This window comes from Myotis davidii, unplaced genomic scaffold (genome assembly GCF_000327345.1).
Source record: "Myotis davidii unplaced genomic scaffold, ASM32734v1 scaffold143, whole genome shotgun sequence".
Taxonomy (NCBI): domain Eukaryota; kingdom Metazoa; phylum Chordata; class Mammalia; order Chiroptera; family Vespertilionidae; genus Myotis; species Myotis davidii.
Window position 1 is genome coordinate 6,699,760 of NW_006294876.1, and position 17,078 is coordinate 6,716,837.

At 41.1% G+C, this 17,078-nt stretch overlaps 1 protein-coding gene across 1 annotated transcript in view; it reads left to right on the forward strand.

Moving 5' to 3' along the window:
* The window catches only part of SEMA5A (semaphorin 5A), a 296,373-nt gene that overhangs the window by 218,420 nt on the left and 60,875 nt on the right, over positions 1–17,078 (forward strand). Inside the window, exon 11 of the mRNA XM_015567657.1 lies at positions 15,456–15,663. Coding sequence (XP_015423143.1) covers positions 15,456–15,663 — 208 coding nt within the window. The remainder of the gene's footprint in view (positions 1–15,455; positions 15,664–17,078) is intronic.

A 17,078-nucleotide genomic window follows, 5' to 3' on the forward strand; every position in this document is an offset into this window, starting at 1 on the left:
GGGGATGAGCCTGAAACCTAGGCATGTGCCCTGACCGGAATTGAACCATGACTTCCTGGTTCATAGGCTAACGCTCAACCACTGAGCCATTCTGGTCAGGCATGACTAGTATTCTTATAAGAAAAAGAGAGAGACACACACAGAGAGAATGGAGTGACAATAGGCAGACATTGAGAAGCTATTGCCAGTAGCTGGAAGAGAAAAAAAGTACCACCCAGAGTCTCACGGGAGCGTGGCCCTGCCACCTTTTCAGATTGCTGGCCTCCAGAACTGTGAGATAAGACATTTGTTCCTCTGAGCCATCCAGAATGTGGGATTCTACTCCAGCGGCCCAGCGCCACTAACTCAGCCGGGTATGCTTTTGCACTGTGCTTCTGGTCTTGCAGCCAAATTTAAAGTGTAGCCTGGCTTTCTGCTGTTCCCCTGACATTTCTCAGTGTCGTGAACTCAATAAGCAAATGTAGTTCTTTAGTATTAGTTTATGTCAGGCCCAATTAGAATGAAAATTCTACTGTTAAAAACAACTTATTATATGCCAAAACACTTAAAATGGCATAAACACAGCTAATTATTTTGTTTTACTAAATATAGGAATATGAATTCTTGCATTTTAATGTGTTTTGTTTTTAACTATGTTTTCCAAATAATTTTAATAGCTAATTCCTAGTTCCCGAATCACAAAATAATATTATGAAGTTATATGCTATGAATCAGTAAATACACCAATTTACTCTAAATGTGATGCAATGTTCTTTCTTTCTTTCTTTCTTTCTTTCTTTCTTTCTTTCTTTCTTTCTTTCTTTCTTTCTTTTTTTTCTCTCTGTGGAGTAGTGATTTTATGGTTTTCTTAGTCTCTCTCTTTCCATCTTGTTTTGTTTTAGAACCATATACATCTTTCTACTTTCTTGTGTTTCACATCATCAGTGTTAATTGAAAGTTGTCCCAGTTATTAAAGCAGTGTGGTCTCTGGACAAAAAAAAAAAATACAAACTGTTTCTCCTTACCTTACGTTTTCATATAAAGCTTGCCTGATGCAGGTTTTTTTGGTATAATTGCTTTAGGTACCATGGCAGTTTTGGAGTTTAAGCACAATAGTCTCCTTTTCTGGACCCACTTTCCTGCTTATACAAAAACCTAGTTAGTTTATTGTTTCTGTGTGAAATTATGTATCTCATAACTCCAAAGAAATGTTACTGCTGTCCACACAGTGCCCCAGGTTCCCTTGTTTTGTGAAGTCTGAAATTTCACTTCTGCAGAGGGACATTCAAAACACTTTCTACATGAAAACCTAAGGCAAGCCTGATGGAGAACACTCTTATTGGAGGACATGATTGAGGATCATGCTTAATAAGTTTTAGCAGATATTTTTATCATGGACAATTCAGTTATGAGAAAACCTACTTGTCTGATAAGTAAATTAGGAATCTACAAGTGTTATTATAATAGAATTTTACTTATAGATCTCCTGGTCTCCATCTCATTCATTTCATTGGCAATGGCAAATACATTAAGTATATTTTGAAATTTTAGTAATACTTGTCAACTACTCCTTTTCATATAAAATACTCATGTCTTAAAGGAGATTTTATGCAAATGTATTTTACTCTAGGGGGTCACTGTAATAAGATCAGTTGTATTGAATATAATTGAAAGTGTTTCCTGTGCCCAATACAGTCTGATGATTATTTTTATGCAGAAAATCAAGAGAGGATATGCTACCAGGGTTTAAACTTGAGTAGTAAAATTCTGTGCGTTTCTCTACCTTTTCCATGATGACCACGTAATCAACTATGTATTAAAAGAAAATGACTTTTAAAGAAATACATCCAAGTCCTGTCACCATTAGACTACCAATTGTATTAGTAATGTATGTGGCAGCCTGCAAGTTTCCGTTTACCTGATTTACCCTTCTGTAAACTCAAATTTGTTGTGAGATACTTGGGGTATTAATGGGTACCAGAGCTGGTAGTCAAATTATACTCAGAAATGTAAGAAATCCCAAATGCTGGATGGTTAGGTGAGACATGCTACCCTCTGTGTTCTCCCCCAGGGGATGCTGCCTCGCTGACACCCAGGCACTCCAGGACCCCCGGGGAGCATTCAAGATCCCCAAAGGAAAGACTGTCTACTGCTCAGGGTTGACATGGACCTCTGTGAGGAGGCTTTGTGATTTTTTGGGAGGGCAATGCAAAGAACAGACATTTACTAGTAGAATACAGCACACCTCCACATTGCTGATGGGCATTAGAATAATATGTGAAATTGCTGTCAACTGGCTCACCACAGACATTCTCTAAGGTGTTAAATCAGAAAGCAAAATTCTCCCTACTACCATAAAATCTGGAATAATTTGATTCTGTTACGATGTGTTAACAAAGTGAATCTTGGCAGTAGGAAAACTAGGTTCCTCTCAAGTGACCAGAATGCTGTCTTCTTATCCCTTGAAAGGCAGGCTGTCCTCAGAATAAATAAATCTTTCTGTTGATTTCATATAACATATAGGACATGGTAACAAGGGCTTTGCAAAGGTGTCAGGAGATTGAGCCAAAGTGGAACCATATCTCATCATAGTAACCAAATTATTTGTAGGATTGTTTATGCCTTGGTTTTGAATGTCTCCTTTTTTAATTCTTCATCTGAGCACATTGCACTCTCCTTGATAACTTGTATATATGACCCTTGCCTGGCAATAACGGCCAGCCATTACTAAGCAGATCTGGCCCTTGACCTGTAGGTAATTGAATTCTAAAGCAAGCAACCATGCACACCAGGACTAGGGAGGAATAATTGCAAGTGTCCACTGCGTGACGGGATATCATCAACAATTTTATTCTGTGTGGACTTTCTTCCAGAAGTTGTTACACAGCAGAGTGATTGGAAGAAAAAACACTCCATCATTTCTTTGCAAATAAGCCTTCGAAGGGGAGATGTTGGTAGAGGAATCCCCTATTGTCCAAGGAAGAGATTTGACAGACCTGCAAGAGCACTAAGGTGTGGGGAGTGAGACATACTCCCCAATATTGTAGTTCCTACTTGGAACCCATTAGAAGAAAGGGATTCTCCTCAAATCATCCTGGTGAATTAACACAGTGCATTTCTTTGCACCAGGATGCCTGCAGCCAACTGTGATTTGGGTCAACAGCTGGTGGTGGTGCAATCATTCACAGTGCACGATGTGAGGGAATAGTATTTGTCATTTGCAGAGGTGTAGTGTCAACATCAGAAGTTCTTTTAATTTCCTTCTTTAAAACAATAGCGTAGTGAGGTTAGAAAGCTGTCTATTTATAATATTATCCTCTCACTTTCCTGTTTGAAACAGATACGGCCAAGTTGATGTTTCTTAAATGGGGTATTTTATGGTCTTTAAATAGAATTGTCTTTGCTGTAGGAGTTCTTATCAAGGAGCACACAATTCTCACAGTGTTAAAAATGGGATGATGTTTCAAGCTAATGTCCTGAGGGGAAAAACGCTCTTTCTACCTCATCCTATCTGACGTATCCATTGGATAAATAAGAATTTCTTAGGAGAAGCTGAGGATGTGACTTTTGCTAATGAGATTTTTTTTATGAAGAATCAGGGCAGCCTGAATTTAACCAACAACCCCTGAAGTCATGAATACCTGAAAATATAATTATGTAGGCAGTTATTCTTCTAGACCAAAGAAAAATCAATGTGAAGAAAAAAGTCCCTTCCTTTGTTTTGCATTGTCCGACCATAGTAAATGCTAAAAGAAACATGTAATAGATGGGTAGAGTGGAGAGCCATCTGTCCATCCAGCCATCCTCGAAATTATACAGCCCCATTGTCATTATTTTAACTAACACCAAATGTGAAAGGAAAAGAGAAAAAAACCTCTGAGCCACTTAAGAGCATTCAATGCAAATTAATTAACTTGCTGTCCAAGTGAATGATTATCATCACTTTTTGGATTTCTGAAGGTTATAAAAGCTTAACTTCTGTTTGAAATTATTAAAGCATTCTGAGATTAAAGCAATATTCAGAAGGGCAGTTCTTGTTATCTATTTTTAGTCTAACTCTTGTGTTCCACCTGAGTATAAGAAACTGATTAAAGCCTGGCCAGTTTTGCTCAGTGGTTGAGCATCAACCTATGAACCAGGAAGTCATGGTTAGATTCCCAGTCAGGGCACATGCCTGGTTGCGAGCTCCATCCCCAGTGGGAGACATGCAGGAGGCAGTGATTGATGATTCTCTCTCATCACTGATGTTTCCATCTCTCTCTTCCTCTCCCTTCCTCTCTAAGTCATACACACACACACACACACACACACACACACAACTGATTAAATATATAATTTTTTACTTGAAGAATTAAACTTGAGAGAAAGGAGAGGAAAATTTACTCAATTAAGATTTTGTTGTTGTTGTTATTTAACTAGAAATATGTGTGAGGCTAAAATATTGGGAGTTGTCTACAATTAGTAAAAGTCCCTTAGCATGGTCCTGAATTAAAATAAGCAGAAAGTGAGGGTTTATAGGCCTCCACTTTTATGTATTTGTGCCAGTGGAAAAAAAGTTCCAATACATTGTCTAAATACACACATTTATAAGATTTTGAAATAATAAAAAATTCTCACTCTTAGTATTGAAAGTGATTTCTAAGATTAATTATCAGGGCAGGAGCTTGATTAGGAACTCATTGATATGATCAATTAATAAATTTTTATAGTCTGACCTTGACCATGGGTCAAAAGCACTAGTTCAAAGTGAAAAACAGCCTCAACCACAGAGGCCTGGACTTGTCCTTGGTAAATTGGGTCTTTAAAGGCAATCTTTATAATGAGCTGCTCTTCTTTAAGTTAAAGTACAGTTTTTTCGCTCAATTAGAAATTGTATTGATTATTCAATCTTGGTGTTGTGTGTTTTTTAATATTTGTGGGAAGCCTTAATTTCCCTCTGCATGGCTTGGATATAAGACAGCTGTCTTAGTCTTCATTGATTCCTTGGCCTATGGTGATTCACCAGACAGCTCATCTTCAGGATGTAACCTGAACCTTTGGGTTCTCAGGTTCTGGGGCTCCCTGGCCTTAAGCACAGAGCATGCCAGGAGCACCAGAGGCAGGCAGAGTGCCAGCTCATCTAGCCAGGCCTGTGCTTTGACCTCTCACCCAGCTTTGTTGACGAGGCTTTTGACATTTCTAGTGTTCTGTGATCCAATCTTTTCTCCATGTTTGAGTTTTGTTCTGCAGCCTCTGACACACATCCTGAATGCATAACTTGATTTATATGATTTTGAATGTTAAGTTAGTGAATTTATGTATATTCTCCTGAGACTTGCTTTTTAAAAATTGTGTTCAATATTTTTTGTAATGAGTGATTCCTCCATGTTCATGCATGCAACTACAGTTCGTTCATCTTCACTGCTGTCCAGTTTTCCCTTGTTTGCCTGAACTTAAGGTAATCTTGTTTGGCATTTGAGGAGTTTCCAGTATTTTGTTGTTCTAAGTATTGTCGCTAAGGTGTGTCCTTGTCATATCTCCTGCAGCCCATGTGTAGGACTTTGTTCAGGGCAGGGCTTCCCAATCATGGCAACCATAGAGAATGACATTCTGTAGATGGCACATTGGAGAAATCAAGGTCACTTTCTGCCATGAGGGACCAACCCAGCAGGACAAAACTACCTGCTCTGCACCATAGTTGCAAGGGATCTATGTCATGGTGTGTTTGTAACCCATTCATAGGTTGGGAAGCTGAAGTTGCTAATTCCCAGAGTAATAGAATCTTTACCTCTGCTACCTTATTGCAAATTGCTGACCAAAGTGCTTTTGCGGGGTCCAACACGTTCTTATCCTTGTAGCATTGCACAAACACACATAAACTGGACTGTTTCGCAACTGGCTCCAACCCAGTGCACCCACCACCTTTCCAAGGAATATTAATCCTACATGTCCATGCATCACGGTCCCTAATCATCCCTGGTTTGGTCAGGCCACCCTCCCTCCCTCACATACCCTCGTTTCCTTCTCTGCCCTACAAATGCCGGCTCAGTTGGTCCAGTTGAAAAGTATAAGCCTATTCATCCCCATCATTTCCACAAAGACTGGTTAAGCATTTCTTCCTTTAGATCCCTGAGGCACAGGGATTTGGGACCACTGACCTGAGCTAGAAGAGTTACCACCCCCCCCCACCCCCCCGGCCAGAGAAGTATGGGAGCTGGCTCTTAGAGATAGGGCGATGGTTGCCTGGTGGAGAAGGTATGGATGGGTGTTCCCAGGAGAAGGTGCAAATTAGACAAAATCTGCAGATATAGAATACCAGTGATGTTCTGAAAGGTGACAAATGTAAATTAGCTGGTGTTGTGGGTAGAGTGATAAGAGATGAAGATGAAAGGTATGGATAGCTCAAATTGAAATTCTTACCCTAACAAATGAATTCAGGATTTCAGGTACATGGACAGATTTGAGCCGAAGGGGAGACATATCTCAGTCCTGAATATGCATGTGTAGGTCTGATAGCTGCTTGGAAATCCATTGAAAGTAAAAGGGGAGTCTGAGTCTGGAATAGAGACCTCAGATCAGTTTGAAGCCATAGGAATGAATAAGATCCTGACTGAAGAAAGAGTGAAAACTCCAGCTACCAAATAGCTTGATATATGAGACAAGCTCTAGTTCATAATTAGTATACATATGAACTACTAGTTCACAATTAGTATAATGTAGCAATTCAGAAAAATGACAAAATAATTTTCTTATTCCATCGAGTAAAAAGCTCTCTTTTTCTTTTAAATTAATTTTGCAAAAATATAAAAGTGCTTAGCATAGATTTTTCTCAACCATCTCAATCCACACCTAATGGGATCAGACGCAGGATAAATTTCACCGCTGGGGGTGAGAGGGTAATTTAGACTCTGTATTCCTGCCTGGTGACTGTCAGGGAAGAGCTGCCAACTTTGCCAACTGGGTGGCTGTTTTGTAATTTAGACACAATAAATCTAAGCCAAGCAATTTCCTTCTAGAAACTTGAATTGCCTCCTTAGCAGAATGATGAGAGTTAGATTTAAGCTGTGGGGTTAGATGAGAGCTTTAGAAAAGATACCCAGAGGACTCTATTAATTGCACTCTTGTTTTAAAGGTAATATAGTTTTTCTTCTCAGGAAACTTTGGTGGTAAATTTCCTATAAGCCTCAGCTTATGAGTTAGAGGACTTAATGGCGCTTCTGAGGTTTTGTTCTGCAGGCAGTAGAGGCAGTATTCATAGAGCGATCATCTCTCCTGTTTCATGTGTGCAGGGCTGACAGGGGCAGGGAGCTTGCTCATGTTGTACAAGATGTGCGTAGGGCTTATAATCTATCTATAAGCTAAAATTAGCAAGAAAACAGTAAAAGACATTTTTATATAGCGGATGCTGTGTGCCAGGCACCATCCAAGCCCACTGCATGAATAAACTCCCTGTGTGGTCCTGGGCCTGTGAGCTGGGCCTCAGGATGAAGAAGGCACAGAGATGTGTCACCTGGATCCGGGAGTGTAACCTGGGCCATCGGGCTCCCGGGTCCACACGCTGAACCATGTGCTCGCTGGAGCACCTACTGTGTGCCAGGAACCCTTCTAGACTCCAGTGAGACCACAATGAACAGGACAGACTTTGGCCCCCAGAGCCTGACTCCTTGAAGCTTATATGCCACGGGTCAGGATGTGAGAAATGGCTTAAAATAATACTTGAAGAAAAAGACTGTTGCATGTAATTTATGACTAGGATATTTAAACTGGCTAACATATGCTTTTGGGGAAGAAATAAGCCATTAGTTGCATCTGATAAACAGAGTTAATTAAAATCATCTTTTCAGGCATACACTAGCCAAGAAGACCTGCTTTTTCTTTTACTATATAAATGTAATGCTGAGCTCCCAGTGCCAAGACCGATTTAATTCACTTGCTCAATTACAAGTTAAAAGAAAGAACTTTCATAACATATTCGCTCTCTGCTACTTTGGGGTAATGACTGGCTGAATTGATGAACTTTATATAATGATCTGTTGCTATGGCAACATGCTGCCCAGCAAGTGGAAGAGGGCATTTCATCATTACCTTATGGATAATGGTTGGAACAGCAAAGGATGCAAATACAAAAGGTTTCCTTTTACACGGCAGTATGCTGGGTCAATGAGACAAGCACGAAAAACGGCTCTCAGATACAGTGTCTGGGATCAGAGTCCGATGACAAGTGGAAATAAAGGAATTTCGCTTCCCAGGCTCATGGCCTTGGTGTCTGCAGAGATTCTCCAGCCTGTCACAGGTCACTGTGTCAGAATTGCCACTTGTCCCTTCAGTCTTAATTTTGGTACTGGATTCAGCACGGGGAAAGCAGAATAATAAACATTCCTTTCAGACATGACAAAACTTAGAGAAACAGTAGGAGGAAAATGGAGTGAAGATTAAAGATTTCACCGTTCAATGCTTTGCAATAACCACGACATCTTTATATCATATTCTCCTGAACTAGCTCTCTGTTTCTTGGTATGACTTTTTTCTTTTCTTATAAAACAACAACAAAAATTCTATATATCAAGTATGTTGCCACTCCACCTTCTAAGATTTTTATTACACCTTAGAGAATATATATATATATATATATGTATTTTCATTGTTACAAATTGAAATAATTAAAGAATGATTAATCACAAAAACAATATATAATTATATATGTGTTTTCCAATGGTCTTAGGCGACCCCTGTGAAAGGATCATAATGAGTTTTGGAACTGCTTCAGGCTGCTGTTCTTCAGTTAATTTTTTGGCATCTTTTTCATTGTACAGGGTTCACTATACACATAGGGAATAATGACTTTCACTTTATTGTTTCATTTTTTTTAAAACTTCAGTGAATGAAGGAAGGCTGTCTTATCATCTACAAGTATGAAAAATAAAAATTATCTAATTCACAGCAATAGTAAACATTTTATTGAGTTAACCACATTTCTTTCTTTTTTTTATCTCTCCCTCTCTCCTCCCTTCCTGCCCTCCTCCTTTCCTACAAAAGGATTTTGTTCATAAAATCTTGAATTTTGGTGAGACTGAAATTCTACAAATCTTCCAAAAAGAAATACATTATGATCAGCGACCTTTTACTCAGATACTTGAAAGTTCATTCTTGAGTGTTCATTAGTTCTCTTTAATTTCCCCTAAAGATCACCAGAGTCATTAGCCAAAAGGTCGTGAGCAATAGCGTCAGCTATATGAGTTATTGGATAATGTTTATCAAAATGCATCAGTTCTTCACAATGTTACATACATGTCCCATATCTTCTCCTGTTCTTTTCTACCCTATAACCATATGTTTAGCTTATAGGCATCAAATAAAAAAAAGTTAATATTTGAAAATATTCATCAGTAATGTAAATTTTAGGTTGTGACCATAATAGGTGAAAAAATTTGAATCTGACATTATTTATAATACTCTTGCATTAGAATTGAGTCATAATAGCTTAGAGAAATAGGGAAAATAATTTACAGTCTATTTTTGAAATTGCTTTGAGCAAGTATCTGGATGACAAAATCTATTTTTATATTTCCTACTCTTGCCTTGGAGTCTCTGTGCTAGTTTGCTGAGGCTGCCATAACAAAGATAACAAAGTACCGCTTACAGGGCGGATTAAACAACAGAAATTTATTTCTCACAGTGAGGCTGGAGTTCCAAGGTCAATGTGTCCTCCATGTGGGTGCACACCTCTGTATCCTAAGTTCCTCTTCTTATAAAGACACCAGTTACATTGGATTAGGGACCACCGGTATGACCTAATTTTATTTTCATTACTATGTTAAAGGCCTTGTCGCAAAGTATAGTTACAGTCTGAGGTACTAGAAAGTAGGACTTCAACATATGAATTTTGTGTCCATAACAGTCCCTATTTGATTATAAGGCATATTTTCATACCAAATGATACAGACTGTTATACTTGACCATCTCTATCAAAATGCAAAATAAAACCTTGTTAAAATTACTAAATTCATGTTAGTTGGCAAACTGAGCATGATAGTTTTCCACAAACTCAAACATATGGTTAATTTTCTTTTTTTGTTTTTTTTTTTTGTTTTCTATATATGGTTACTTTTCAACAACTAATAACTGAATTATGTGCATTAGAGCTTACAGTAGACAGAGCTTGTATTACATACAGCAATTAGCAGTTTAAGGTTCTTACTTTAATTGTAAATGTCTTCATTTAAACAAATCTTTGCCACCTTAAATCCTTTCTCTTTTTTTTTTAAATAGAATTGAAATAGATTTTTAAATCAGATTATTTCTTTTTTTCTTCCTGAGCTTATGGAAATGAGAGCCTCAAGCCTGATAGAGAAGTCAGATCTGTCCTGGGCTTGGCCCCACTTATACATTAATTATCTGTGTTTTGAATTCCATAAGATAAGCACATGTTTATAAATCATGGCTTAATCTTTGCCTTGAATAACAACTGCCATTGAGTACACTGTTTTATCAGTCCACCTGATCTTTTAGGAAGTCATCAGCTGCTATACCATTACTGACTCACCTTTATGGGAGTTGAATAATATCTTTACATGCTTTCAAAACAAAAATGCCTCTGAAGGTAAGAAACCAGTCCTTGATTGATATGAAGAGGACCTAAATGCTGGCCCAATAGTCTGATCTTTCTAATTCAACCTTTCTGGGCTTTGCTTTTCTCACCTGCCAAATTCAAAATATTTTTGTGGGTCCCTTCCAACTTTAATGTCCTGTGACCATTTGAAATTGTAGTTTAGAAAACAAAATGATGGTACATGATTTGCATTGGAGGTGGCCCTACCAATGAGATCACTCACTGTCCCAAGTGAATGATTCAGAAAAGGGACTGAATTCAGAAAATGAAGGTGGTCTATATTTTTTGATGTGTACATCCAGATAGCCACCTGTGCTTTTCTATGCATGTTAGCTTTATTTTGAAACAATTGGTTAGTTTTTATTCCTGTTTGCATTAGCTTTAATGTGTTGATCATTCCAGCTGTGTTTGATGAGAGATCCCATCACCTACACCTTTCTATGTGAAGGTAGTTCAGGGTCATTTGTTTTCTCAGCTTTTGACCAGTTTTCAAAATCCTGTTGTAGCTTTGTTTCTTTCCCAGCGAATGTTTATAGTGTTCAGCTTGAGAGATAAACTATAAATATGTGACTCTCAGATTTGTGTTCATACCATTTTTAGTAGTTGACATCTCCCCTTTCTTTCCCTCCCCTCCACTCTCCTCCTCTCCCCCATGGAGATTAAGGTCAATGTAGAAGTCACAATACAAGTGGATTAGCAATTAAACTGTGATACCTGTTATAAAGCAAAACAACAACAAATGAAGTGCTCTGAAGGTCCCATTGTTGTGCAAATCATTGGTCTCTTTCATGATCTGACCCAGCCCTTCTGCCAAGAAAGAAGCAATGACTCTGTCACATCCTTGTCCAGAGCGAGTGTGCTTCAGTCTTGTGTTGAATAAGGAGGGGAGGACATTGGACTGGAGCCTGATAGAGCATAAAAGGTTTGATGCACTGCCTACCCGTCAAGGTGCTGGCTGGTGGGGATTCTAAGTATCCTCTCCAGAATCCCTGATTACATTTCTACTTTAGTATAGTGGTATCATTAGTGTTGTGGGGTTTAGAAATGTCACTCCTTAAACCAGTGGTTCTCAACCTTCCTAATGCTGCGACCCTTTAATACAGTTCCTCATGTTGTGGTGACCCCCAACCAAAAAATTATTTTCGTTGCTACTTCATAACTGTAATTTTGCTACTGTTATGAATCGTAATGTAAATATCTGATATGCAGGATATATTTTCATTGTTACAAATTGAACATAATTAAAGCATAGTGATTAATCACAAAAAACAATATGTAATTATATATTTCCGATCGTCTTAGGCGAGCCCTGTGAAAGGGTCGTTCGACCCCCAAAGGGGTCACGACCCTCAGGTTGAGAACCGCTGCCTTAAACCCACTCTTCTCTGAAATGGAGAATTACTCAGGCTTTCTTTTTCTTTATTTGATTTAATTTATTCAAGGAGAATTATATTCCTTGGAATACTTTGAAATTCCTTGGTTATTTTGTTTCAAATTTACCCATTTGTATATGTAATAAATGTCTCAAATCAACACATTACCCGCCTTAAACACATTGTACACAATGTCATGTTGATTATATCTCAATTTGAAATAATTTCTGTATAATCACGATTAATCATTCCTTAAGGAAGTTGAGTACCTATTATGTGCCAGGCACCAGACCAGGCCGCTGAGATGGAAAGAACAAGATCCCATCCCTGCCCATGGGAGATATCCCTTGTAGAAGGAGGAGTCAGTGGTGGGAGAATGCCCTGACTTGGGTGTTATGGGAACCACAGCAGGAAACTTGTGCCTGGGAGTGTGCGGAGGGGCCAGAGAAGACTGTCAGCCATCTGAACTAGGACACAAGGACAGCAGGCTTCAGAGCAGGGTGGCTGGGAGGCCACTTCCGGCAAAGGACCTGCCTTTGCAGGGACCAGGGCAATTGCAGGCTCGCTGTGCTGCAAGCGCCCCCTGGTGACCAGCACAGAGAGGTGAGGGGGAGGGGAGCGGAAGGTTAAGAGACACGCAGGGGAAGCAAGGCCCATGGACGACTCAGATGGTGCCTGCACCTCATGCAGAAGGTCTGAGGCAGGAGACAGCGTGGTCGTGTGTGCCCTGACGGTCACTTCAGACTCGGTAAGGGGAGTAGAGTGAATATTCTGGAGACATCCAGGTGAGAGAGGTGTTCTCTGTCACAGTGTTCTGGCCATCGAGCGAGAAAGAAGTGCAGAAGGAAAGGCTTCAAGAAACCAAAAGAGCTTCATAAGTGCTGTGGGGAAGGGAGTTCCACAGGTGTTGACTCTGGTGCCACGGGAGGGAGGGGCTTCAGGAGGCTCCTCACGGGATCAGATGCTTCAGGAGGAGGAGGAGACCCAGCAGAGGCAGAGGAGGTGGGCCACCTCTCAATTCCACACCGAGCACCACGCTCTGAGGTGCTTCTAAGCCCCACTTCCAGATCAGCTGGAAAACCAGATGTGCAGAAAATATGCTGGAAAGTTTTGATCTGTGATGGTTATTTCTTTGAAGTCATTTTATTAAAGATCTTTTTGAAAATTTTTACGTGCAGTTGCTTAAGGGTTTGAAATGCATGTCAGTGTATTGACATTTGAACAATTATTTAGGCAGGTTTCTCAGAGTAATAATCTACCAAAAATACATGTTAAGCAGTAAGGGGTCTTTGCTCAGCTGTTGCATAGGATTTAGTTCTATAAGCTGTGTTTCCCATGAAAATAGTATAGTAACAGACAGAAGATGAGGGTTCGCCAGGTGAACTCCCCTCACCTTTGTCCCCTGCCCACCCCACTCCTCCATTGCTATAAAATGCTCTGTTTTGCCCCAAGAGTCTCTTATTTAAGCTCTCAAAGGAGCCTTGCCATCACCGCCACCTAGTGAGAGCCTTGCCATCCACTGCTCAGTCAGTGTTTCTTGATGTCCCTGTCGCTGCTCCACAGGAGGCTGTCACCTCCCTCTGCTGATGAGGACCTCCTCTCAGGGTGCAGTGGCTGAAACATCGCTGCTCACTCACCTTCCTGAAACTCCCACCTTGTCCTGGTCACTGCCTTGATGCCTTGTGTTTATTCATGCTTTGCACTATGCTGGGCAGGAAGACCCTGAGTCAATGAAGGTGAATTCCCCACCAGCTGGGAACTGCGATTTCAATTACTTGCACAATAAAGTCATACAAATTTTCTTCAACACTTAAATCTATGTATCGTATATTTATTAAAATGTCTGCCTGCCTGTTCCACAGACTGCTCCCTTCCTCCATCCCCCTTCCCCCTCTCTTTCTCTCCTGCTCACAAACTCATACTCCCCGCCGCCCCCACAAAGACAGATACTGTGTTTTTAATCATCCCAGCATACCACAGAATTATGCTTTTATGCTTGAACTTTCTCAAACACATTTAACCAGCTAGCTTAAAATAAAATTAAGTAATAGTTTACTAATGGTGCATGTATTATTTTGTAGTCAGTTCATAATACATATTCGAAGGAGATGTTTCAGATAGCTATTTTTAAACGAATTCAGGACAACATATGTCTGCATAAGTATTTTTTCCTTTAAATGTAAACATCTTTTCTCTGTAAAAGTAAACATCTCTAAGGACTTCCACGAAACCAAAAAATACTGGAAGTATTTTCTGTCCAGAGCCTTCCAAGATTAAAGATTGACAGGACGCCTTGGAGCCAAAGGGTTATGACTTACTTTTGGTTTTAGGTCACTTCTTAGCCTCCTTTTCTGTGTACAGAAGAAGGATGTTGGAAACCTTGGACCCTGATGGTTTTTTTTTTAATTTTTTTTAATATATTTTATTGATTTTTTACAGAGAGGAAGGGACAGAGATTGAGAGTTAGAAACATCAATGAGAGAGAAACATCCATCAGCGGCCGCCTGCACATCTCCCACAGGGGATGTGCCCGCAACCCAGGTACATGCCCTTGACCGGAATTGAACTTGGGACCTTTCAGTCCGCAGGCCGACGCTCTATCCACTGAGCCAAACCGGTTTCGGCCCCTGATGGGTTTTATTCAGTCAATGCCTCCAGGATGACTTGAGGAATTGATGACATGTTGGGGAGGTGCTTCTAGAGGGTTGGGTTCACGCACTGGGTTTGCAGGCTAATAACAGGGGCCTACATCCAGGGACAGTAGCATGTGTTTTAAGTCGGTGTCCCTGACACATGGCATTGACCCCTCACTGGCTGAAAGGCCCTTCTTCCGTGCCTCTCACAGCCAATCTGGGGAGTCTGCGTGGTCAGGGACACTCATCCTTGGGCAGTGCTTATAAATAAGTGAGCAGACACATGTAGTGAGCAGAAAAACTGCAGGTGGAACTGCAGGGTCCAGGTTAGCAATGGATGCTTGTCACATAGGGAAGAAGACTTTGGGGAGTTGAGACCAAGAAAAGCATCACCAAGAAGAACATCAGAGCTAAAGAGGAAGGGGTTGATGTAAGCTGGGGACAGAGAAGGGCAGGACGGAAAAGGGGCAGCCTTCACTGTCCTGCAGATTTGCAGTTGCCCATGGCTGGGCATATGCCTTCCTAGGGTGGCAAAGTCAGGACCTCTGACACTGGAAACCCAAGATTGTCTCTTAGAATTTCAGTCACCTGATGGTCCACAGGGGTTGGGTGGCTCCTTCGAGCTGCAGTAAGCTCCGGTCTCCAGACCTGCTCCAGGACGAGGCAGATGGTAGCTGAGTGTTCTCTTCCCCGGCTGCACTGTAGGTCTGCTGAGAGCAGTAAAAATGCCTGGTGCCCGGGCCCACACCCAGTGCGGCTGATTGACTAGGTCTAGGTTGGGACCCAACAACAGCATCTTCAAAGCTCCTCAGACGATTCTCTGAGCAGCCAGGCTGGGAGGCCCACCGACCTTATGCCCTTCCTTCCCTGTTGCCCTTGCAGATTATGGCACCATTAAGAAGGTGCGGGCGCCCCTGACTGCGACCTCGGGGAGCTGTGTGCTGGAAGAGATTGAGCTCTTCCCGGAGAGGCGGAGGGAGCCCATCCGGAGCCTGCAGATCCTGCACAGCCAGAGCGTCCTGTTCGTGGGCCTGCGGGAGCATGTGGCCAGGATCCCGCTGAAGAGGTGCCCGTTCCACCGCACGCGCAGGTAGGGCAGCCCCAGGTCCATCCTGCACACTGTGCCCTCGCAGCCATGCCACCTGAGAGAAGGCACAGGAGCCAGAGGCCTTCAATCCCTGGGGTTGAAACATCCCTGTGTCCTGACTCCCAGGATGCAGAGGATTTTGAAGAAAACTGATAACAATGCTATTGCGAGCATTAATACTGGATGGTGATATTTATTACCAGCTATCTTTTATAGAGCAATTTTTTCCAGCATTAACCAATGATTGCTTAAAACTTGTTTGGATTTGTGTTCCCTGCTGGACTAATTGAAGCCAGGGATTATTCTGCCAGTTGCTGATGACTCAGTGGGGGACAGACAGGGAGAGTTGGAATCTTGCTAACAGACATGTCACACATCAGAATGCATTAGAAGGGCACCAGTCTTGCAGCTCCATCACCATGAACTCTGAGATCCAACAGTGACTTGTTCGGGAGTGGCCCTGATTACTGTGCACAAAGACACAGGCCTGTCCTGTATGTCAGGTGTTTCTGGCGCCAGAGTGGGAGTTCATGGCTTGCAAAGCATGAGGCCATTCATCCTCTCATGGTGATTCCCTTCATTGGACCTGGGGATCTGATGCAGGACTTGGTAGGTAAGGAAGCCAAGTCCTGCATCAGATCCCAGAAGCCAGGCCTCATCTTCCCTCTTGCGCCTCTTACACGACTGCACTTCAAGGCTGGTCATGAATCCACAGGAGCCGCTGCCACCAGTCACTGTGGTCAGGGAACAGTTCACAGCTCCCTCTTTCTGTCGAAGAAATTAAGGCCACTTTTCTGTCATCATCAGGCTCCTGCAGAGGGAAGATTTTACTATTATATCCAGAGCTGTCTCCCTGCTGGTTACTCGTCCACTTGCTCAGAGGAAAGCAGAGTGAGACTGTGACTTCACTGTAGATCGATGGACTGTGGTCTCTGTGTGCCCACTCTCAGTGGGGGGTAGTTTGGGTCTGACCCTTAGCAATTCCACTTGCGAAAAGAAAATATTTTAATTCAAGAGTTTCTCTGGATTCTTTCCAATGTTTCTCTGCCATCCTCCTATAGAAAAGACAAAAAAAATCTCCCTAGTGAAAATTAACTGGGGGAAAAAAATCAATTTTTAAGAAACTAATATCTTTGTGACCAGATTTTCTCTATATGAATTATGTGGGGGAATTGTTTTTTGTTTTTGTTTGTTTGTTTGTCTGTTTTGACAAAAGTAATGTTGATTTTCCAGAAGTATATCTAGGGAATTACACAAAATAGAAACAATAATAATTGAGTAACAGGAGGTTACTGATCTCTTCTTTAAATAAACTTTCTGTAGTAGAATGTAAGTCATTTTAGCTGCTACTAGAAATTCAATTTTATTAATGAATTTTGAGTGTTTAAGAAGAAAAATTGAGCTTACATAATCATATT